At 41.2% G+C, this 25,038-nt stretch overlaps 1 protein-coding gene across 1 annotated transcript; it reads right to left on the reverse strand.

Moving 5' to 3' along the window:
- Nucleotides 1-327: 327 nt before the first annotated feature.
- Nucleotides 328-24,881, reverse strand: ccdc24 (coiled-coil domain containing 24). Its single transcript, XM_033650895.2, has 9 exons — nucleotides 24,854-24,881; nucleotides 23,252-23,413; nucleotides 18,151-18,335; nucleotides 12,206-12,322; nucleotides 12,000-12,104; nucleotides 9,433-9,487; nucleotides 3,496-3,568; nucleotides 2,903-3,020; nucleotides 328-1,404 (listed from the first exon to the last, which is right to left on the reverse strand). Exons 2-9 carry the CDS (start codon nucleotides 23,399-23,401, stop codon nucleotides 462-464), a joined length of 1,746 nt encoding a protein of 581 aa, XP_033506786.1. The 5' UTR covers nucleotides 23,402-23,413; nucleotides 24,854-24,881; the 3' UTR covers nucleotides 328-461.
- Between the last annotated feature and the right edge of the window lie 157 nt (nucleotides 24,882-25,038).

Raw genomic sequence — 25,038 nt, forward strand, 5'->3', positions numbered from 1 at the left:
CCGAGCAATTATTACACATCTACTTTGTGGTTTGTAAAGCCTTAATTGTGTTTTTCATGTCTGCAGGGCTGTACAGGCCGTGACCTATCTTAACAGCACATATTTTTCAATTAAATATTTAGACACTACAACATTACAATCACCCACATCCACTGTCTGTAGATAACTGAGAGTTCAAGCTCATTTTAATCAGTGCTGTTTGGGGTGGAAAAAAAACAAAAACAAAACAAACCAGACACAGCTGTGAAATTATTCCGGAGTAGAACAATTTATGCAACTTGAGAGTCATCAAGCTCCAAAATATAACAGTGACTCTTTGGTGTCTTATAACTATGTGGGAAGAAATAAATGTCCAGCAGATACAGTATGTTTAATAGTTTGCAGTCTCATAAAAGACAGTACCAAACCTCCCTTGAATTTTCTTCCTGTTTTGGCCACTGATGTCTGGTCAGTGACATATCTCAAGTTGACACCCTTGCAGGAGGGACTGGCTGGTAAAACTCGATAAACTCCAGCTCTGTCTGTGTCTCTTGGACATCTTTCGGTCGACTACTAGTGCCCTCAAGTGGTCTTTTGTGGGAAGTGAAGAATTGTCCATTTATCCGTATAGATGCTGGATGGGTCCTTGCAGCTACAAGGCTTTGCTGTTCATCTCCATCAATTCCACTGTTGCTCTTCCTACTGCCAACACAGGCATGAAAACTCTCAGAAGTACTTTTCCTCTTGTCAATATCTGTCTGCACTGTTGTTGACAGTAAACTACTTTCACAGGTACTATTCTGTCGCCCATTTTGTGTCTTTGATTGTACTGTTGTTGACACAGAATGGTCAGTGCTATTGCTGCTGTAACTGCCTGCATCACAGTGACGGGATGAGGGGATGGTATTGGTGTTTCTTGATCTCCAGCCAGGGCTGCTTTTTCTTTCTGTCTGTGGTGACAAATCAAACTTTCTTCCCAGGCTGTGAATACTGCGATGGGATGACAGGTGGATTTCATGAATGGGTACGTTTCTTGGACTAGGACTACAAGTCGTGGTCCTGCAGTGGATATCGGCACTATCTTGCTCTGGACAAAGACTGGGGTCGCGTATGCTTTTCACCATCATCTGGTCACTGCCAGGCCCTGGAAGTGACGCATGCCCAGGAGTGGTGATCCTGTTGCCCACAGGTGTTTGTATTTTCCTAGGCCCAGTGGAGGCCGATATGCTTCTATGCTGTCCATGAGTCCTTAATAGTGAGGAACTATTAATGAGTTTAACTGATGTAGAGGTTTTGCTGGGAGGAGCACTGAGCGGTGGCCTGGGTTTAGTGTGGCACAGAGGAGGAGGTGGATGTGGTCTTAGGGCTGATGTAGTGCTCAAAGCTCGCAGAGTTTCATCAGAAACCTTTTGTCCTGCTGACAGTCTGAGGAAAAGGTCACAAAATGGAAATCAGATTGAAAAGTGCGGTTTGATTTATTTTTTTGCAGTAAATCAATGGCAACATTGTGCATACAGGGACAGCTTAAATGGAATGAGAAGGCACACATTATGAGCAACTGTGAAGCAGATACTTAAAGATATATATGCAGGATTTCCCTAAAAAAGACAGACAAAAATAGAATGTATAGACTTATACAGAAGTAACCCCTTTCAATCATCACGTATGACCCATTAGAAGTGTGTGGTGGTGTATTTTTCTGCAAAGACTTTGCTCTCTGCCTGTACTTTCTTATTTTCTGTGCTTAGGACATTTATGGGCGTGTTGCCCCACAGCACTCAGACGAGGTCAGGGCTTTATAGAAAGGTAGCGACCAGATGCCAGACGGTAAGCAGCAGGCATACAAGAGAAACAGCACAGAAATATGCGAGATGAAATGATATGCTAGAGTGAATCTGGGGTTGGCTTTTGCTTTCAGCACCCGACAATCCTGTATAGTATACCCTTAAAGTATGGACTGTTCAGTGTGATTGTTATGGTCACAATGTGCATCTCTTCCAATTACCTTCGCCAAAGTGGTTATGCTCTCGGTTCAGCTTGTTTTTTTGTCTGTTTTTCAGCAGGATTACATAAAAACTAATGGCGCAATACTCATGAAACGTGGTGGAAGGGTGTAGCATAGGCCAAGGAAAAGTGCATTTTATTTTGGAGCAGCTCCGAATCATGGGGCGGATACACAAATTATTTTTCAATTTTGTTGACATAGCAAGATAGGGCATTTGGCCTTGGCGGAATAAATGCCATACAAGTTAGTAAAGTTTTATAGTTACAATTTATAGCCAGCTGGAGAAATACGATGATTATACACAACAAGCCACATTCACAGGCACCAGTAATCCTCTGGGGTAGCCTTCACACGTAGACTTCATACAGAGAGCAATTGTTACAGTGCACACAAAATTGGTTTTGTTTGCAGATTTGTATATCATAGAAGACTGGACCATCTGCCTTGGCAGAGGTCTGCCCTTTCTAAGTGCCCCCTTCTAGTTCTAGTGTGTTTTAGTTACATTTTGGTACACCCTAAGGTGTACCTTGTCAGGCCTGGTTGGGAAAAGCTACAAAGAGGTATAAAGGACCACTGGTTCTCTCTCTTTCTCCTCCTGGTCACAGCAGCAGCGTTTATCTAAGTTGCCTTCTCTTAAGTAATTTGTTTGCTTGATGTGATGGGTCCGGTGTTTGAAACTTTGCTTCCATTAGGTTTCCAATTTTGGTTTAGCTTAAGGGGAATGCCCAGGTCAGACGGCCCATTGTGTGGGAAGTCCCTTCATTCCCTTTTATTTTATTTGGATTTATTTTGTGGTCACATTGGTTTAAAAAAATGGTTAAATAACATAATGTCGTAATGTTTTTTTTGCTACTCTTTCATTATTGCTCTCTTAAAAATAGAGCCTTTCTAGGGGTCGTAACAGTAAAACATACCAACCTGAACCTGCTTTTCAATTCCTTCAAATGTAGAGAGGAGGAAACTGATGCTGAAGCAGGAAGCGGAGAGGGGTAGCGCTCCAAGTCCATTTGTATGGCTCCTCTTAGCTCTCTCAACTCTGCACAGACACCAATACAACAACACTGAGAAGTCTGACAATACTGAAACACACTGTCAGATAGGTAATTACAGAAAACCATCAAAAGATTACAATCATCTAGTGCATATAGAAAAAAAAGCAAGTACTCATTACTGAGTTCTGAAAATGAACTCAATTGCTGTTTTACCCAGACTGCTCTCTGGAGTTTTCAATTAGTTTCACTGTTGTTTGGCACAGAGTAGATAGATTTGGCTGGTGTCCTCAATCACTCTTTTTTTTTTATTCATAAGTATGTTACAGAATGAGTTTTACAGCTAATGAAGGGTGGGTAAAATCATCAGCATTCTCATTTCATCTGTAAATTTATTCAGTGAGCTGCAGATTAAATGGGATTTAAGAGACAGAGAGAACTCCCCTCACACACCGTGTGTGTTAAACAATAACATGCCACCAGATGGCAGCAAAACACCAAACTGCTAGTGTGTGGACTCACCTGCAAGCGAAGGTTCTGACTTCAGATTCAGATCAGATTCATGTCGACTCTGACACTTTTGTTTAATATTTTCCTGCAAGAAACACAAGACGCAGAGCAGTTAGAGGAAGCGCTGATGTTTAATCATGCAGTTTGAGTGCACTTAACATAATACCACGGCACAAAGTAGGACACAGTCTGCCTCCAGTGACAGTAGTGGACGTGGAAAAACAGGAGGGAAATGTATTAAACGTGTTTGAAAACGCACAAGCCTTTGGAAATAGCAGAGGAACAAGGAAAAGGGATAAAAATAACAGAGGGAGAAAGAGGAATGTGTGTGTGTATGTATGTGTGTGTGACCACTAAATGATTGAGCAGCAGTCTTCCATCATAATTTGGCCTCAAATATCTATATCCATAGCAAATGAAAACCATAGTGCTGTGTGCACGTATGTGTGTGTGTGTGTGTGTGTGTGTGTGTGTGAGGGGGAGATTGAAAAGTGTGTCTTCGTGTGTTTGTTATGAGTGACTGGCAGCCTCCTCTCCTCATTTTACACAAGCACAAACACTAATGAAGAGTCTATATAGCAACCACAGACTTTACACTAACTCTCTCACACACACACACACACACACACACACACACACACACACACACACACACACACGCACACAAACACACCCACAGGCCTGGAGACTGACAGTTAAGACATATATTTTTGGTCTGTTTTCCCGGTGGGATTCAAACCCAAACCTCCCAGAGTTGTCTTTCAGAGCTGCAGACGAAGTATGTCTGCTGTCTCTGACAGTCAAGTGACTGAAATCCAAAACAACTCTAAAGCACACACATACTCTCTCTCACCCACACACACATACGTAAACTCTTAAAATAGGCTTTGTGGTCCATGTGGGGTTTGAACCCATTACCATGGTGCTGACTTGCTGATATTTTAGGAAAGCTGTTACTGTTATTATTCCTATACATGAAGCTCTGGAACCCAAATCCACATCTGCACAGCCAACATACACAGCAAATCCCTTAGCTAATGCAGAACACGAAACAGGAGAACAAGGGTCACCATTCTTGCCACAAAATCCAGCTTTTGGTGGCTGCCATCTGTTCTGCAGTATACTCGAACCACACTGGCCAAATATGATCTAGTTGGTCTACCAGCAAAAACCTTGACAGAGAATCTCCCTTTATCTAGCTTAGATGTTTTATTCAGTTTAGTCAATGTATGCAAGCAATGCTCTGATTGTTGATACTAGTCTAATGATGAACAATATATACTTTGACAACACGCCTGTCTTGTATGACTTGTCAGTAGTCTCATTCATCACCTTGATCCACATCAGTCCCCCTCTGCCCAGTTTAGACCAGTAAAACCAGACCATCTCTGCTGACTCCAGTGACAAATTACTCAGCCACAGACAACATCACACTGTGAGGAACACCATGGCGCTCTTGCACTGACAGAGCACAGCTGATAACGTTATTACTACCACCTGTCCCTTGCAGGCCATATCTATGGCTGAGAGTGAAGTGGCTATGAGAGCATACAAGAAGCTTTGAAGGGTTTAACCTACATCATGAGCACATATAAAAGGAATAGTAGTGTTGTATGAGATACTAATATGCAGTAGGTGTCTGTCAACACGGCCCCAGTTTGGAGACGCAGACAGGAGTGCAGACACAGAAGCTAAGCAATGTACTGCTGTGAACAAGGGCAGCAGCGAAATGTATTTCAGCCACTTAAAAAAAGTCCCACCTGAAAATATCAATGTCAATTTAAGTGTAGGCTCTATTTAGAATATTTTCACTGCTTTACCTTGCAGTCAAACAGCCCTTTACGACGGGGAAGCATTAATGGCTTCAGTTTCCCATTTGTGCTCTTGGCTAGGCCACCAGACTCCATTAATGAAAAATAATTTAGCTCACTTAACACAGGAGCGACTGGGCTACCAATGCCTCGATCAGATTAGTTTGTTGTGTTTGACTTTGGTGAGTCCGAACCGAGCTCAGCATTGTCGTTTTCTTAAATGAATCTGGCCTTTTTTTTTAGGCGGCTAAAATACATTTTGTTGCTGATCCCTCAAAAGCAGTGCATTGCTTAGCTTCCTTGGCAGTACTCCTGGAAATTAACATCTACTGTAAGTAATACACTGACTATGGATAAGTACCTCATACAACCCCACTTCAAAAGATCTGAGCTATCCCTTCAACAAAAGCAACAGACTGGGAAACTTCAACCAATTTATAGAGAGCGCCAGCCTGTTATGACGTAAAGTAATTGATGCATTCATGTAAACTAGTCCCTGAATTACTGGAGTAATAGTAGATTGTAGAATAGAACATACATCCCTTACACATTAGATAACAGAGAGGAGACTTGTGGCCAAACACCATCACAACCTTTCAATTACACAGGGAAAAAAATAAAACCAAGATCATCATCACTGAAATAGAAAATGGCTTGGTACAGGACTGTGACAGATGAGCTGGTGCTAGACAAATGACCTTAACTTGGAGGGAAGCTCAACGTGTTGCCAAGGACATGGAACAATGGAGAGAGCTCAGTGTGGCTTTAGATCAGGTAAGAGACCTAACAGCCATCATAATGCACTGAGTAGTGTGCATACACTGGTTTGAAAAACATTCAATTATTAACAGTTCAGTGAATTATTTTGTAAAGCTGCGGTAACACTGCACTCCCATAATTTCAGCATAGTTTCCACCACTTGAGGGTGATTGAATAAACAGTTTTCTCAATCGTCTGACACACATTATTTAAACAGTTGAGACTGTGTGTTGTGTGCATGCATGTGGAAGTTACTCTTGGATTTCTCCTGGACCAAGTCATATTTTTTTAAAAATTTTTATATACTTTATTAATCCCCGAGGGGGAAATTCAATTTTTCACTCTGTCAATTACACACAGGTCCGAACACACACATACACAAACTGGACCTATACATGCACTAAGTGGAGAGATGTCAGAGTGGGCTGCCCATGACAGGCGCTCCGAGTGGTTGGGGGGTTCAGTGCCTTGCTCAGGGGCACCTCGGCAGTGCCCAGGAGGTGAACTGGCACCTCTCCAGCTACCAGTCCACGCTCCATATTTTGGTCCGGACAGGGACTTGAACAGGCGACTGTCCGGTTCCCAACCCAGGTCCCTATGGACTGAGCTACTGCCGCCCCAAAGCAGTTTATAATATGTTCCTCCCTCCTGCTAAGAGAAAATGGGTCATCACAGCTGTGTTCAGGACAAATTTACAATTTGATCATACTGTATCATGCCTCTAAATGCCTGATTTGGCTCCATTTAACTGCCATTATATAATCTAACTGCATGGAATAACACTAAATCAATAGCAATTTCAGCTGCACCAAACATGGCGCTGATCAGACAGTCATGACAGTCCTCAAGCAGGACACTTATAGTGTCTTGACAGAACACAATGTACAGCACAGCTTGCTGGCGAGCACTGTCACACTTAACATATTTTCTTCACACATACAGCAACAGGCATAGCTAATTATGACTTGAAATACACAGAACAGATGGTAACAATCAAGATCTAAAAAATGTGATTGTAGTTGGAAAGTCTGAGTGTTTTCCTGCTTAGCATTGTCACTCTGGGTAAAATCTTCCAATCTGGATCAGAATCCAAATTCCTTTGCTCCATCAAACACATTTACGTACTGGGAATAAGAAGCAGCAGATTAAGTGAATGACTGAAAGAGTGGTGTGTTTCTTTTTCAGCATATAAACTCAAAATAGTGTGTTTCTGCACTAACCTCGTCTTCCTGAGGCAGGGAAAGAAGAGGTGTCAGTAGTTAGAAAAAAGTGAGAACTGTAAACCATGGCTGTAAGTTTCACTACCTTGCCTGTTTAGCCTCCCTTACAGTATATTCCTACATGTTTCTCCAAGCAGGAGCGGCTAAGCGAAACCTTGAACTGACCAGTGAATCAACAAGTTTGTACATAATAAGTCTTTCTAAAGATTTATGCCACAGTAAAAGCTAAAAAAATCACACAGAAGATCGTAATGTCTGACTACAGTGTGCTCCCTTCCAAGGACTGATGAGCTGTCACGGTAAATGAAGCAGCGACGCCTTGCACTGCACGGCCACAACATCATCCACCACTGCAGCAAATAACAGAAGTGCACAATAAACTCATGCCATAAGAGCACAGCAACACCTGAGCCACAGCTTCACCCCACCTGCTCACGCACCAGACAGCAACTCTTCTCTTGAGGAGGCAATTTCTACACAGGGAAAGTACAACATTCCTGCTTCACCACAGGATCATTTTGAGAGAGACATCGTGATGACAACCAAGAAAAGCTCTCCCTACAATTAGCCTCACACCCTCAGGTATTTAAGACTGGAACAACACACTGCTCTAATAATGTCCCGTCTGTTTTCTTTTATATCTTTATATGTTTCCTACAGTTAAAATGCCTGACGAGGTTTCCCACAGACAACACCAGCGCTGTTTGGTTTAACTTTGCAGTGAGACTTTCACGTCACTCCTATTTGTTTTTCCTTAACAGAACAACATTTAAATAAGTGGGTCTTCATGCAACAGGCACAATGCTACTCTATGGTCACACACTATATTCACTTTTGGTTCTTCAACATCTGAAACACATCAACTCAGTCTGGGATAAAGACACAGAAAACTGTATATAGATGAAGAAATTACTGACAATAGTCTGTCAAACTGGCAATATATGTAACACTCCCAGGCAGACACGCACATAAACACACACACGCTGAGGATACGTAGAGATAACTTCCACATCTGGTCTACAGAATAGTCCCACATCTGGGTCCTCACTAACTCACTCTCTCAAAATGCCAGATAAGCATGACAGTGCAGCCAGATTGTAGACGTGCACGTGTGTCTCTTTGTTGCTTTTATGTGTGTGTGTGCCTCCAAATGACTCTGTATATATGTATTAAGTCATTTTAGTGATTGGAAGGAGATTGATCTTACACAGCACTGCAAAGCTCTTGGCCAGACAGATGGGGGGGGAAAAAAAAAAAAAAAAAAAAACAGGCTTAGACTGAGCCCTCGCAGGTTTCCTTTGTGTGTGTGTGTGTGTGCAAGCTTGTGTGGGAATGTGTGTGCGTCAGGTGTTTATATGGAAACCTTGGCGGGGTTTTAGTGCCAATAGAGGGTTAGCAGATCAATCTGAGGGTGTCCAAAGTGTGATTCAAACGAATGCCTGTGTTCGAGGAAGTCAGTGTCTTTGTCATGGAAGTGATCAGAAACGACATCATCTGACAATTTTATAGATATGTACAAACTACACATTGTGCACATTGAATCGAGCAACTGGAACTCATGTTGCCTGGGTCACAGAACACAGAGTTATGTTTAAAAATGAATGCACAACACCGCTGGAATATTTCATTTCTGTTTTCTGGTATAGCTGGAATTAACAGTATAACAAGCAAGAGTATTTAAATAGACAAGAATTATCTTTAATATTGTGATTTTTTTTAATGTAAAGAAGCTTTAGAGAAATTTAAGGGTAAAATCAAGTAGATGTGAAGAAGATTTTGAGGATCGAAATGTTGCCTTGCAAAGAAAAAAAGACAAATAAACTAAAATAAAATACTAAAATAAACTAAAATAAATTTGGAGCCTAACAGTGTGCAGCTCTCCTTTGGTCCCTCTTCTAAAACCAGGTAGGTAAAATTATGCCTCATAATAGGCTGTCCAGACTTGCAAGTAAAGCATAGCATCATAACTCAGGGTTCTTACAAGGTTATATTGATTATGACTGTAGCAGCATCAGTATAGCAAATCAATATTTTTGGTTTTGGCCTGGTTTCTCATAAATGATTGTAGGATTTGGATCAGTATTGCACTGGCAGCCGGAAAACAAAGAGGATTAAAGATTCATTTGGTAGTTGGCTGGTTTTCATCTTGTACTTCTTACCTTAAAATGCTTCACCAGCCTCTTCAGCGCTACACATTCCTCCGTTAGGACACACCTAGACCGATTAACAGACAGGTATAAAGAAAGAAAGCCTTAATGTTTACCATCGGTAAACATCAGTACTCCAGTTGTTTTTCATTAAAAAAAACTGAGCCTAAAACTAAAATCTAGGTCAAAGTGGAAAATGCATTTTATAGTCTCAACACGCACTCACAGGCAAACACCTTGGTTAAAAGCTGAGGCTCCTTTTGATAGTAGCTGCTTGTTTTCTTCCACATATTTAACATTGATTATCCTGACTGTCAGAGTATAATCAATTTAATTAGTGGCGTGTAAAACTTGCAGAATGTTATATACTCTTGAAGTTAATTGTGACAAGTATACACAAAAGATGCTGGAAGCACACAGCGGCAGACTGATGAGCACAAAGATACAACCCTATCACAACAACAGAATAGGTGCATTTGGTGTCTGGTCAAAGTTGATCCTCTACAGTTTCCATAAGGGTACTGAGGATACAGTGTCCTATTTTTCTTTTCCCTCCGTCTCTCCCCCATACACACACTTGCTCCTTCTCCGGTTACATAACTGTAGTAGACTTTATACACTTCCTTCACATGAAAAAGAAACTTCTGCCTGCTCTGGGATCCATTTTCTGACAATGAGGCCTTTTGTTCTGGTCGAGTCAGGAAATGGGAAAGAGAGGGAGAGAAAGAGTGAGGCGGAGAGGGGGAGAGAGGGAGAGGAAGGCTCTCTTCCAAGGTAGCCCCAGTGACTGTGTTGCCCCGTGGGCCTCAAAGTGAGGGATGGAGGAAGAAAAGGAGGGATGGAGAGTGAAGGAGGGAGGGCAGCGACAGAAGCCACCAAGGAGAGTTGGGGGGAAATTAAGGGGGAAACAGGGGAATAGGAAAACGCTTCGAGGAACTCACTTACAGACTCACAGAGCACATATAAACTATGCCACACAGAAAAAAAACACACTTACACAATCTACGCAGTGTGTCTCTGCTAGTTAGTGTTACAAATATCAGATGGTCCAGACAAGACACATTCTTTTGTACTGTACCAGTGTGACATGTGTTGTTTACTCAATCTGTATACACTGTATATCCTGCTGTCATCCAGGTTGATCCTCTACACTTGTAGTTCCCAACTTGTTGGTCTGGACCACCCAAGGGGACCCAAGAAAGATCTGAGGGGTCACTGAGTGATTAAACAAAATTATGTTGCATAAAATTATGTTTACCTTTTGTTAAAAGTGGAAACAGACAACTTTTCAATTTTGGAACAGGCCTCTTTTTTTCCCTGGGTAGTTTCCACAGTTACTTGAGTTGTTCCACCATCAGCCATTTTGGAGACTGGGGGATAGTAACTGCAGAGAACTTAATTGATATTCTCGTAGATGGATTTGCATGATAAAAGCGAGGCTTAAGCTACCAACACACCGCCGCCAAAGTGCTACGTCATGTCATTTGATGTGCATCAAGTGCAGCCCCTAGCACCAATAAGAAGCTTCACACTGCAGCACGTCAACGGCAGACCACACACCATTATTACTATGTTCACTAAAAGATCTCTGCTTCTTCCATGTCTGCGTTAGCTTAAAATCATGTGTGGGCACCCACTAATTAAACTTCATTTCTCACCTAAAGAGCCAATCACCAGAGCTGTGGCTCCCCAGGCAATATCTTTTTTGCCATTGCCTTTATAATGATAGGACTGTAGGTCATTAGCGTGGGATGATTCTCGACCTCAACAAGTAGTCTCTTCTCATCCATTATTTAACACATACAAGAGATGACGACATCAAGAGGTGAGGAGGTAGTCGAGCTGCTACAGGAGCCAGGATGTGCAAACAGTGAGCAGGTGGGGAAAAAGTATGTTTTTTCAGGGGTGGCGAAGCTGGAAATAGGACAATGGCGTAAAGGGACGAACATCACTGGTATGGGGCTGTACACAAAAAGAAGGGTTGGTTGTTTTGGTGAATGCCGTTGGGTAGTGGTGTGTTTTGGTCTTTAGGGAACTAGCCTAAACACTGATGGTGTCACTATTTTATAGCCATTACACTTTGCAATCAGCATTAACGCAATAATGGTAAGTTAAAGGAAAAATCCAGTCTATTTCCACTTTAATGTTTGCTCTTTTCAGATTGGATATTTAGTCCTCTAGCGGAAAAATCACTTAAAATTCATGTTACATAACCTGTAATTAGGGGGCACAGGTAGTGATAGCTTTGTTTTCAAGGGCCACAAGTAGAACTACATATATAGTTTATTTCAGGTATATCTGTATGGGTGTATATGTTGGCCACTAAGTCATAAGAAATTGCAATTTTTAATGCCTAAATGTTCTGCTAGTATGTATCTTCATTGTAATTCTTCAAAAATACAAATCTAACAAACCTAAGAGAACAGCATTAACATGATTGGTGTTCATGTTCTGTGTTAATTATGAGTTACTTTTTTAAACTCCCAAATGTCGATATCAGTATTGCCCTAAAATTTGGTATCTGTAGAGCTATAGTTACAAGCTGAAAAAGTTGTGAAACACTGCTCAATCCAAATTACCTGAGGCGCTCCACCACTTGGTCAATATCAGTGACATTCACCTTGTCTCTCATTGCCTCAATCTCATCCTCAGCATTGGACTGGACTGAGCAGTGAGAACTCGGTCTGAAGACAAAAGAAGATTAAATGAGATTTCAGACAATTTGAAAATCACTGTTTATCATTTCAGTGAGATATTCAAGGTGTATTGTACCAGTGTTACTTGCCTGCTTCCATTATCAGTATCTCCAGGGTTGGTACAGTTTCTGTAACAGCTGTCAAGGTGACTCATGGCATAGTCCACAGTCTCAGGTTTGTACTGAAACAAGAGCTCCTCACCACCTCTATGGCAACAACAGCACAAAAACAAGATATACAAGTCAGTTCACTGAATATGCAGCTCTCCCAGTTTTTAAAGGACTAAGTTCTAGAAAAAAGATTTTTATTTTATTTTACTTGACTTTCATCACTTCAGTTCTATGTGCATAACTGTCTGCAATTATTTTACTGTTCATATTTGTACAGTCAGTCACTTGTAAAGCACTGAGTATGCCATATATATAATCTTACAATGTCAGATGTTCATATTAATCGTGGCAAAGCTAAAGAAACAGGTGCTAAAACTGATTGTCTTACACATAGTGTGAAATCAGGTGTTTCAGCACAGACAGCACAAGGAAAATAAAGTGTTTTTGATCATTAAAGCATGTAAATTTGCTCCAGGAGAAATACAAAATACACGTATGAACCTGAAAATGAGCATAATAGGTCCCCTTTAATTGCTAAGTTGATTGATTCAATTACTGTGAGCCTGAACAGAAGTCATGTTCTTTCTTTGTGCAGGATGAGCTGGTTCCCCTGGCAGTACAACATGTGCACTGACTAGAACTCTATTATCAGGGCTAGGCTCATTTCACAATATCTAAAAAAACTGATCTCAGGAAGGAAAGGATAAACAGCAGCAGGATTATCTTTTCTGAATGATCCCTGGGAGAAAAAGAAACAAGCAGATGGTATAGGCAGCAGCAGGCAGGGTGACAGCCTGGTCAGCTCTGCTTGGTTTTATAGTCCCTACACGAGGGAAAATGTGTCTTTTCTAGGAACTCATACAATGAAATGGAGATGTGGGTGTGTGTGAATGTGGGTGGAAAGCTGGGGGATCAGGACCACACAGAAGCCAATAAGATAAATCAGATGACTTTTACAAGGGACACACCCATCCACACACCCTCAAATGGTTCAAATCTGGTATGGGAATGAGAGCTATTTTTACCCACCTCCTGTTGATGTGGTTTCCAACAAATGAGTTCGTTAGGCCTTTGCCGCAAATATAGGAAAGTGTTCTCAGTTAACATGTCTGGTAAATTACATTACAATCCCCCCAAACACACACACACACACAAAACAAAACAACTTCCAGTGGAGAATATGCGAGAGAGAAAGATGCTGGTCTCTATCTTGATGCCTTGGCAATATTTTCTCAATTTCCATGCTGACAAAGCGTATTAAATTGAACTAAATTGACAAACAGAGGGCTGCGGAGCATTATTAAGTGGAAGTGTTATTACGAGGGAAGTGTGTTGGGTTTACTCCTGAAAGCTATTCAGCTGATATACACTTGGGACTTAGCCTAATTGAATGATCAAAGGCCTGAAACACACACTCACCCGCAGTACCATGCATCAAGGTCAACAAGTATACCGAAGCCAACTTCAAAGAGAAAAGGCGATTTGTGCTGGCACAGACTGTGTGGCACAAATACTTCTTTTTTTTTGGTAGTGCTCCTACACGGCCAATAACAATGGGCCGTATTTCTCCCTCTGAATGGGACTTTCAGTAATCCATTTACATCCGGGCCGAAGCACTTTACAAGAGTGACTTGTGATGTGGCGCTAGTAAGGCCTCAGTTCATGTCTTGCTCAGTGACACTTTAATAAGACACAGTGCTGTTGTGGGCATCAGACCTGTGGCCTTATGGATATTGGATTGTCAGCTTAAACATCAGGCCCTGCTGTCATCCTGACTTAAAAGAAACCCCTGTAAGATTACTTCAAAATAAATCCCTGTCAACTGAGCTGTCATAACAAGCGCCAGAGTTGTATTATACATTTTCTATTTCTTGTGATGCGTGAAATATATTGTATTCTGCAAGGGACAACACTTTACAATTTTTCAATTTAAATAAAAGCACAACTGCAGCTGTTTGTGCATTAAAGATGACAGTGTTGGTCGGTCCACTGCTCTGGTCCAAACTGAAATATCTCAACAACTATCGGATGGATTTACGTACAGTTTTATACAGACATTCATGGTCCTCAGAGGGTGAATGTCAATGATGCTGATGATCTTCTGACTCTTCCTCTGGCACCACCATGGGGTTCACATTTGTATATTTGAGTAAACTGTTTCTACAACTATTGGATGGACTGCCATAAAACTTGGAATAGATATATGTTTTCCTTGGGATGAACTGATGAATGACTGGTGATCTTCTGACTTTTCCTCTAGCAGCATCATCAGGTCAAATTTCAGCTCAACCAATACTTTGGTTTCTGACAAAATATCTGCAAAACTAATGACATTCCCATCAGCTTCAGCTGTACTTTGTTTTTAGTGCTAATTAGTCATTATTGGCAATGCCAGCCCATGACAGATTTCTTCATATGATCATCTATTCCAAGCATGCTACTGCAAGTTTTTACATTACATAGCCTACACTGCTACATGTAGCTACATGCTAACATTAGCTAAACATGTCATCTTGGTTGCCAATGTTGTAAATTTCTCCCCCACTTTGGGTCATATTTCTGCTGGAACATGTTTAGTTGCATTTTGCAGCTTTTCTTGGTGATTTTTCACAGTAGAAAGAGTTGTGATACTCTGATGTATTCATTCCATAGGCTGCAATTATGGTGCAGAGCATGGACTGAATGGTGCAGGGACTCCACTAGTGCAGATATGGAAGACCTAGGAAATCCTGACCAGTCAGAGCAGAGTGGACTTTTCAGAAGGAGGGCTTAAAGACACAGGTGCTAAAACAGGGCGTTAGCATGCTACCACACTAAGCTAAGATGGTGAACATGGTAATTATTACACCTGATAAACATCAGCATTGTCACTGTGAGCATGTCCACATCATGGACGTTGGTTAGTGTGCTGATGTCAAAGCACTACTGTGCAAAGGTACAGTCTCATAAAGTCACTGGCATGGCAGTTGGGCACCCAAAGTAGGTCATATACTCCTTTCCAATGGCAGTAGATGAGTTTGGCTCTCTTTTTTTTTGTTTTGTGGCATGTCACATTCAACATCATGCATGCAAGACAGGCCTAGTAAACAGCATAAAGCAGTATGAAGGACAGTGAAATGTCTCATTTTTGTTTTCTTTTATATCTACTACTTATTCAGCCTTTCTTTCAAACTTCCGTGCCGACTACTTTGGAACAATATTCCAGCGCTCCTTGGACGGAGACGACAAGAATTTGTGGCTGAGATAAAGAGTCAGGGAAGATGCACAAGAAAAATCACAAAAATTAGCTAGCCTGGCCGAGTGTCATGTTTCCATCACTGCTGATTAAGGCTGATGTCAACAAAAAACGGTGACTACTGCAGGGTCATTTGTCCCTGGAAAGAAAACCAACTGTAACCTTTCCCACTGAAGACAAAAGCCAGGTGTTTGTGGGTGTTTGTGGGGGTTTTTGTACAGTGGCCTTAGAGTTGTTTGTTTTAGGAATGGTTCAAATGAGGCATCAACAAATGTAATAACTTAGTAATTTCTGTAAAAATTAATGCAGATTCTACATATTAGGTCAGCACAAATCTGTAAGACCAGCGGGTCCTAACAGAAGACTGAGGATGATGATACAAAATAAGCATCACCACACACAAAAAAAGACCCCAAACCACTAGAGACTTGCCTGTAGCCTGTAGTTTAACAACACATAAATGGACACAGAGTAAAAGAAAATCACAATAAAAAGGAAGTTGACAAATTGACAGGCAATAAATGGTTTGTCACAGTAACGGGGAGCAATCCATCTTATGTTGTGCTTTTCTTAAAAAGGCCTCGACAAAACCTGAGAGGTGACGCAGGGCAACATTCCTGGCAGCAGCGAGCTGGTTGCTGGGATAGTTACTAGCTCATACATACTGGGACTCTCACATGTACACACACACACACACACACACACACACACAAACTTCCTCACAAACACATTTTCATACATAAATTAGGCCCTTAAATTGTAATGTAAGGATGTGGGGCAGTGTCACTTACCAATATTATCCTGCCAACAGTTTTTATGACATTCTTTGGAGTATTTTAATACATGTCATTAAATTACCAATTGCTACAAGCTTATTTCTGACCTGAGCTGTAAGATTAGCTGTAGAAATTAAAAACCAAACAGCAATTAGGAAGTTTTATCACAACCTCTTGAGGAGTTTATAACTCCCTGATGGCTATGCTTTATAAAAAACAGACAGAGTATCAAGCTTCATTGTGTTCTCCCTGTGAGCACTTTACCAACAAAAAAATGAATAAAAATCCGATATAGGCATTTTTGTGCATTCTGTAAAATTTAAAATGAGTCTTTTTTGAAGTAAAAACATACATTTAATCCAATAAAACTGGCAGTGACTGGGCCTTTTAAATTGTTTGTTGGCATTCAGTGTGGAATGCATGGAAGTCTCCCTCCTATAATTGTCCCATTGTTCCACAATTCCTAAACCAGTTTGCAACATCCCAACGCCAAACACCTTTGTTCCTCTGCTTTCCAACCCATTTGTAACTGACGTGGGAACACAATGTAGCATTTTATGGCACTCTTTGTTGGGGGGGAAAATGACGCAGATAGTGTGAAAGCAGGGTCTTAACCTACTTATCCATACCATCTCTTGGCTTGTGAAAAAGCCAGAGCGTCATGCTCAGTGTAAACCACTGACCAGGATAAACAAATATCTGTGCAAAAGTTACACTATTAAATTAGATCAAGAGGGAAACTGTGTTTACTGAATATTAGAAAAAATAATCATGCAAATGTTGAATCCAATGGCTGTTAACACATCTGGAACTAAACTGCTTTATTAAGCCTGTAGCTGTCAAACATTTAAATTTTAATTCAAACAGAAAGCAGAGAAAGTAAATTTCCTGAGGACTTGGTTTAAAAAATGTAAATTCTGCTATCTTGTATGCTGTCATTAAGTTAAACAAATGACTGAGAGCTGACACTGGATTTAAGAGAGAGGCAATTTAAAGTCACAAGTTAACCTAACCTGCATGTCTTTGGACAGTGGGACGAAGCTGGAGTACCTGGAGAAAACCCACGCTGACACGGGGAGAACATACAAATTCCACATAGAAGGGCCCCAGCCAGCCAGTGGGTTCGAACCCCCCCCCCATACTGTGAGGTGACAGTGCTTACCACTGCACTACTGTGCAGCTTTGATGGATTGTGGTGTTTGTAGATTTTTTAGTGTTTTGTTTCCGGTAATTCATAACAAAACCCCATTACTCTCTCTAGCATTAGTAATGCAGTTTCTTTCCTAGTGTCTTTAATGGCTTCCTTATGTTGTACAAATAGACATAAATTAAAATCCATTCAAGTTTCACGAGCTCCATTGTCATTATGCAAGCATGAAACAATTGCAATTGTGTCATCCTCATATGAATTGTATTAAGGACTTCACACATGTTTACAAAGAATAAAATAAGGCAAAAATTCAATAAGAGATAAATATTCAATGATTAAAAGTACAGAATCTAAGCAGTATAAATGAAAATATAAGGTATATAATGATTTAAAAAATACAGCTGACGTGTGTGCAAACAGCAGTACATCTCCAATGAAGGTGCAGTATGACAGATCTGGATTAAATATGGCATGTGCTCCAATAATGGCAGCTCATCAGTCTTGTCAGATTGAGCTCAGAAGTGCCACTGCTTTTGAAAAGAAGCTGTTTTCAGTGCATTTGCTCTTGCAAAATTGCCTGCCTGATGGGAGGAGCTTTTACAGTTGATGTCCAGAGTGTGTAATGTCTTTAATGATGTTCTTAGCCCTCCTCTCACAGTGAGTGCTGTATGTTTTGGGGCAATCCATCCAAAGGTAAAAAACTATCAATCATTCACGAACAATCCACAGTAGTGTAGATGTGTGTGTTAGATCTTACACCTACCTTCCCTCCCCGCTGACTCTCTCTTTGAGAGTCTGAAGTAACATCTTGACCTCAGCTCTCACCAGCTCTTTGACTGCAGGTGGGTCGGCTAGAGGACAGGCCTGCTGACGTGGGAGTGGGGTCCCTGCCCTGCTCCAGTTGTTTCCTTGATGGCTTGCCTGCCACATTTTGTGCCACATCTCCGCCTGCAAATATTGTTATTATTATTATGGTTAGGGAAGAAAATTAGGGCTTATACGTGCAATATCTTAGTAATAAGATATTCATGTCACTGCTGACAGCTTATTTTCCTGCACCAAGTGACGGCGCTGATAAATGATAGCATTTTTATTGGATTTAGTGGACCTCTCTTTTTAAAGCACAGTGGACAGTCCACTTGCAATATGCTGCAAGCAGTGATCCAGACATCTGTCATCCAGTGACTCTCCTGACAGCCTCCCTGACTGAGGATGATAGCAGGACTTTTCATGTCTCAGGAGAGGCTTTGGAGGATTATCTTTATTTTCTTTCGAGTCTCAGCGAGTCTATACGGCTACAATCTGTGAAGAAACAAATATACTGTGAGTGTATCGGTGCATACTCTGTAATGCAGGTAGGTGAAGAATTCAACTATATGCAGCACTTATATTGAATGCTACACTGTTTGCTCTTTCGGGATTAAGAGGCACTGTTGACCAAATTACCTCATATATATAGGCATCCTGGACTGATACCCTGGGCTAGAAACATAGAGCTCAATACGTTCTGCTTTCGGTCAAGGAAAAAAGTAAACGTAAATGTGTTAAAATATTTAAAAATCTGAAAATAAATAATATATATTTATATAATATATGTGTGGTGCGGCTTCTGCAGTGATGCAGGCGCTATGCCGGACAGTTGTAGCGAAGAGGGAGCTGAGCCGAAAGGTGGGGCTTCTACTGGTCCATCTACGTCCCAACCCTCACCGATGGTCATGAGCTCTGGGTGGTGACCGAAAGAATGAGATCACAGATACAAGCAGGCCGAAATGAGTTTCCTAAGAAGGTTGGCTGGGCTCAGCCTTAGAGATAGGGTAAGGAGCTCGGACATTCATAGGGAGCTCAGAGTAGAGCTGCTGCTCCTTCAAGTTTGAAAGGGGTCAGTGAAGGTGGCTTGGGCATCCTGAGTGCCCCCCATTGGAGGTGTTCTGGCATGTCCAACTGGTAGGAGGCCCTGGGGCAGACCCAGAACCTGCTGGAGGGATTACATATCTCATCTGGCCTGGGAACACCTTGGGGTCCCGCAGCAGGAGCTGGAAAGCGTTGCTGGGAAAAGGGACATCTGGGGTGGCCTGCTGCCCCCGAGACCCGGCCCCGGATAAGCGGATGAAAATGGATGGATGGATGGATGGATGGATGAAAATATGATTGATACAAAAATCTGAATGAAAATGTTAAGAACACCACCAACTTGCATCACAAATGTTGAAGTTAAACTGGTTTTCACTTACTGTGAGTAACCATCTCCATTTTTCTCTTCACATTCTACTTATGAAAACATTTTCAGATCTGCCTTCGGCACAATCAGACATTATTTACTGTAAACTGCTATAAACACTTGACACTGTCTTCTTGGAACAGGAGTCAATGCACAGAAACATGAAATCTGAGTGAAACTTTCCTTGAACCAATATATTTCTAATGAAAATCTGTAAATCTGATGAGAACAAGCCTTACTTATGTCTTATACTTTACTGTTGTTGCTTTCACTGTGTCACACTTCACTATATGCAGCACTGACTGAGCATGATGCACTTAGTGTTGCCTGTCATGAGACAAAACCAGGCTTTTTAGTTCAGCTTTTTAGTTCTTGTAATTTTGCTACAGTGGGATTATCACTGCAGATCAAGGAATTGTAAAAAAAAAAAAAAATGTGGAAAAGGTCAGTCTTTATGCGTGACTTCCTCTGTGAGTTGGTACAAGGGCTGAGCGCCTGGGACCATAGGTGCACTTTTACACTCAGCAGCTTGTTTTCTGCACCTCCACACAAACCTGTGCTGAAAAAATTACTATAATTTAACCAGAATGTAACACCTCGAGGAAAATCAGTGAAAAAATAAAAGATGCGAAAACTTTTGCATGTGAATGCTCGTGTACATATGTGTCCAAGTGAAGTCTGGAAGCCATTAACGCCTCCACACCTGTTGCCTGCCAATCATTTCTGTCATGTTGCAGTCAAGACTTCACTTCAAAGGGATACACTGGAGGATACTAAACACACAGCTTCTGGTCTTTGCACGTGTGTCTACGTGTGCGTGTGTCCCCGCATACCAGCATTCACACACAACACACACAGCCCTTTCCACTCATGCTGGCTTCCTCTGTCTGTCTTTGGGTGTTGAGGTGTTTATGTTACAGGATTCATGGCTCACCAGCTAACAAGTCGTTCCTGGATCATCCCCCCCCCCCCCCCCCCTCGGCTGTGAGACTGTTGATCTCATGCAGGAGCTATTTTAAGGGAGCGCTGTTGAAACCTGTCAGTTAAAAAAACCTACGAGAAGCTATTATGTTGAATTATTTAAATTGGGTTGTAGACTACATTTAACTTTAAGGGCTCATTTTCATTCAGAGTGGAGAGAAAGTTGTGAGAGTGTGGAGGGAGGAACAGAGAGATTGGCCTTGTAGGGAGACCTGAAAAGAGAGGCTAATGTTCCCTCTGATCTAACCGCCGGAGACAATGGAGACCTTGATGGAGGGAGGGATGGCGGTGTTGAGGAATGGAGGAGTCGCCTGCAGATCAACTATTACTTTTCACAGTGGCTCACTGAGGGATGGAATTCATTACATGGCTGAAGGAGAAAAAGGGACAGAGGAGAGAGAAAAACAGAAGAAGACTTGGAGATAGGCAGATACAGACAGGGGGAAAAGCATGAGAAAAGGAAGTGATCCACCCTGCAGTAAATGTAATAACTGAAGGAGTTGAATAAGGCGCTCTGTGCTTTGTTTTGCTTTTTCCTTTTTCCCCTGGAAATTTCTCAAAGCTCTCAGCCTTTAAGTCGTTCTTTCCGTCTGGCGGCTTCATACAGCCAGCCACTGCATACACTGAACTTTAGGTGACAAAACATCAGTGCAACACTGGAAGTCACGCACACGGTAAACACTCGCCCACGTCTGTTTTCTCTACGCAGACACATACACAATTGAGTCAAAGGATACGTGTCGCTAATGGTCTTATCAACAGTTGAGGATTAGCCTCTTTAACCCTGTTATACCGACCCCCTGACTCACTGAGCTTGCTGGGCCTCATTTTGTGTATGATTGTGTTTGTGTGTGCGTGTGTGCGTGTGTGTGTGCGTGCGTGTGTGTGTGTGTGTGTGTGTGTGAGCTGAATTACTCTGCATTATTGTGGTTTGATTTTTGGTTTAATGCTTCCTGAAACAATGCTTTAAATCCAGTTTTTGTCATGTACAAAGACATTTAATTTGACGACTCAATTGCAAATGAAATATGAGTTTATGTGGGTATGTTCATGTGTGTGCGAAAGGGAGGGAGTCTTGCATGCTTCAGTGTGTTTTGTAGATGTCAGGTCTTTTTTTTTCATGTTAACTGTTACAAAAATAATATGTGGTCAGCGTCTACATGGCACTGCTTGAGAGCTGAGACAGCTCTCAAACATGGCGACTGCCCTGTTGGCTGGCTGCAGGCTGATAACATCTACAGATGGAGAGATTTCAAAACTGAACACACGAAAGAAGAAACAATAGAGGGTGGCAGAAGAAGGAGACCGGGGAAGCAAAGACGACAGGCTGAGGTTGTATTCATTTCATCAGAGGGAAAACATCAAATACAGAGATTTTGATATCCCACGGAAAGTGCTGATAAGATGAATTCTTTGTGCCTGTGTGCGAGCTACAGACTTGGTCTTCAGTGCACATGGCATAACCTCTCTTATGTAATCCAGCTTGAAAGGAATGTTTCCTCAGTAGACTAGGCCACATTTTGTCACATTAAGATTTAAGGTCAACCACTGAGCCATTTTCATTGAACTGTAATGTTAGGATTTATGTCATCCTGGTTAATGTCAAGTTGTCATTATAAGGACATCCCAAACAAATTTAATGTCAACTTGTCATGACAAAGACACCTTCTGGTAATATCACTTTGATTAATGTCAAGTTGTCATAATCAAGACAACCCAAACAATGTCAACTTGTCATTACAGAAACCAAATGACACTTAATGATAGCAATCATAAATGTTTATGACATGTACATAATGTTTATGACAAGTTCATGATGGTGTCATGTCATAGTTATGACAGTGTCATGTCACCCTTATGTAGATACCTTCAAGTAAAGTGTTACTGACTTTTCCTGTTATTTAAAATTTGATCATATTTCTTAATTCTTCTCCAACTTTTATTCATGATTTGTGACCACACTTAAGGGGTCAATCCGTTTTTCTTTGGAATCATTTTACCCCATCCATTTCAAAATGCTTGTCTCTTCAAATTAAATTCAATACCCTAACACCAGTCTTGACCTTGATTTAACCTATTTTGTGAGGTGTGTGCCGCTCTACCTTAGCCGCAGATGTTTCTCATCGACCTGCAAGTCTTTCTTAGGTGAGGTCATTTTGCCAGAGCTGAGTGCTTTTCATGCAAGAGACTTTGTTAAGGGCAGACTGTCTAGCTGGCCTTGAGCAAATATTGATGTCTGTCTGCCTGGCTCACATTTGGACTTCACTGCAGCACTGACAGTGCCAGTTAACCCACATTTCACTTTTATTAGGGAGTCTGGGGATTAATGAGTGTATGCAGCCAAACTAACCTACTTACACAACCTCACACTGCAGTTCATAAATTGTTTGGTCAGGAATGCTTAGCTGAGCAAAGTTTTTTTTTGTTTCACCCCAAAACTGAGCTGAAAAGGAAATCCTTGTTGATGGTGTGGTGGTATTCTTGTGGGATCCTATCAGAGACAGACCCAGTGTCTGAACTCTTTGAACGAATAAAACATGAATGATGAAACAAGCTCTGCCCGCTGAATCTGAAGAGGAATGTTCCAACTTAAAAGCAAATATGTGGTAGCTACATAATAAAAAAAAAAAGAAATCAGAAATAGTGCAGTCATTCAAACACTCACCTCAGTGTGCACCTCGGTATACATATCAATCAGAGAGAGGCCCAGTGCTGTGTGGATCTTATCCAGCTCTGACTCATGAACATGTTCAACGATCAGGCTCCATAGGGACTGGCCAGGACACCAGAGCTGGTTTTCATTGGGTGTCTGCATCAGAATGGTGATCTGGCAGTGAAGGAATGGAGACAAACTTAAACATGGTAAAATGTAACTCACTACATTTAGTCAAATGCAGCACTTGAGCACAAATTGAGGCTCTTATACGTAAAGGTCCAGTGTGTAGGATTTAGGGCGATACACTGGCAGAAATTGTATACATTCTAATATGTAGGCTAGGTTTCCTTTAGTTTATAATCACCTGGAAATAAGATTTGTGGTGTTTTTGTTACCTTAGAATGAGCAATTTATATTTACCTATGGAGCTGGTCCTCTTTCACAGAGACTGCCATATTGTTTCTACAGTAGCCCAAAACAGACAGACCAAACACTGGCTCTAAACAAGGACATTCGAGTTTCTGGAGCCTATCCCAGCTGACATTGGGTGAGAGGCGGGGTACACCCTGGACAGATCCCCAGACTATCACAGGGCTGACACATAGAGACAGACAACCATTCACACTCACATTCACACCTACGCACAATTTAGAGTTACCAATTAACCTGCATGTCTTTGGACTGTGGGAGGAGAAAATCACATATCACAATACACAGCTGGAGTACCCAGAGAAAACCCATGTTGGCATGGGGAGAACCTGCAAACTCCACATAGGGCTTCCCCACCCTGAGTTCCAATCAGGATCCTTCTTGCTACGAGGCGACAGTGCTAAACACTTATTATACATATAATAATATAGTATCAAATTAAACTATACAATTATACTCACCCATATTTCAGAGATAAATGTTGTACCTTTAACCCCACTACATTTTTTGGCAGCTATAGCTTCTATTTATTTTGCAGATTAAGGTTTTACTAACAAAATATTCATATTGTAAAATATCCTAGCTGTAGATTGATAGCCTTAGCTACACATTGAGTACTTTTACTTAAATTACATATACATATTTTGCTGATATACAACAAGAACTAGCTACTTCTGTCCCAAAAAAGATCATGGTGAGATTTTTTTTCTCTTGAACTTATGTTACACTCACTCAAATAACTTTAAGTTACCTTACATTAACTTTTGCATTTAAGGGTCCATTACTTCCGCATCTTTAAAACTTTCTGTAAAGCAGCCAATTCTTAACGTTTCTTACGTTAAACATTTCAATGCTTCTCCTATCACTGGTTAACATTAATGTCGTACAATTAATAAAGGTTGAGGAGCTGCTTGTTGGAATAAAACCCAAAATATTACCAGGTTACTAAGGCTCCTCCTGCTGTGTCCACAGCTGTTGTTAGCTACCGTTAGCTAGTTAGCTAATTGAGAGCTCGGGTACCTGTCTTCACCTGAACAACACAACCGAATATTTCACAAACAATAAGTATTTACATGGCGTATCTCCAATAATAACAATCAAATAACAAAACAGCTTCGGTAAAACACGGACATAATTTATAAAATGTGTTTTCTATGTTGCTAAAGAGGAAAAAACGCTCACCCTAGCTTGTAGTAGCAAGACTATGGTATCCAGGGCAAACTCTACTGTTGCTAGGGGGGAGATATCGCGAGATCTGTGGTAACTGTCAACAGCTGGGTTCTCTATGCATCTTAACCATGATCTTAAAACAGACTTCTTTTTTTCATATACGCACATGCATATTTATGCTTTTTTTAATCAAAACG

The sequence above is a fragment of the Epinephelus lanceolatus genome, chromosome 12 (assembly GCF_041903045.1).
Source record: "Epinephelus lanceolatus isolate andai-2023 chromosome 12, ASM4190304v1, whole genome shotgun sequence".
NCBI classification, from domain to species: domain Eukaryota; kingdom Metazoa; phylum Chordata; class Actinopteri; order Perciformes; family Serranidae; genus Epinephelus; species Epinephelus lanceolatus.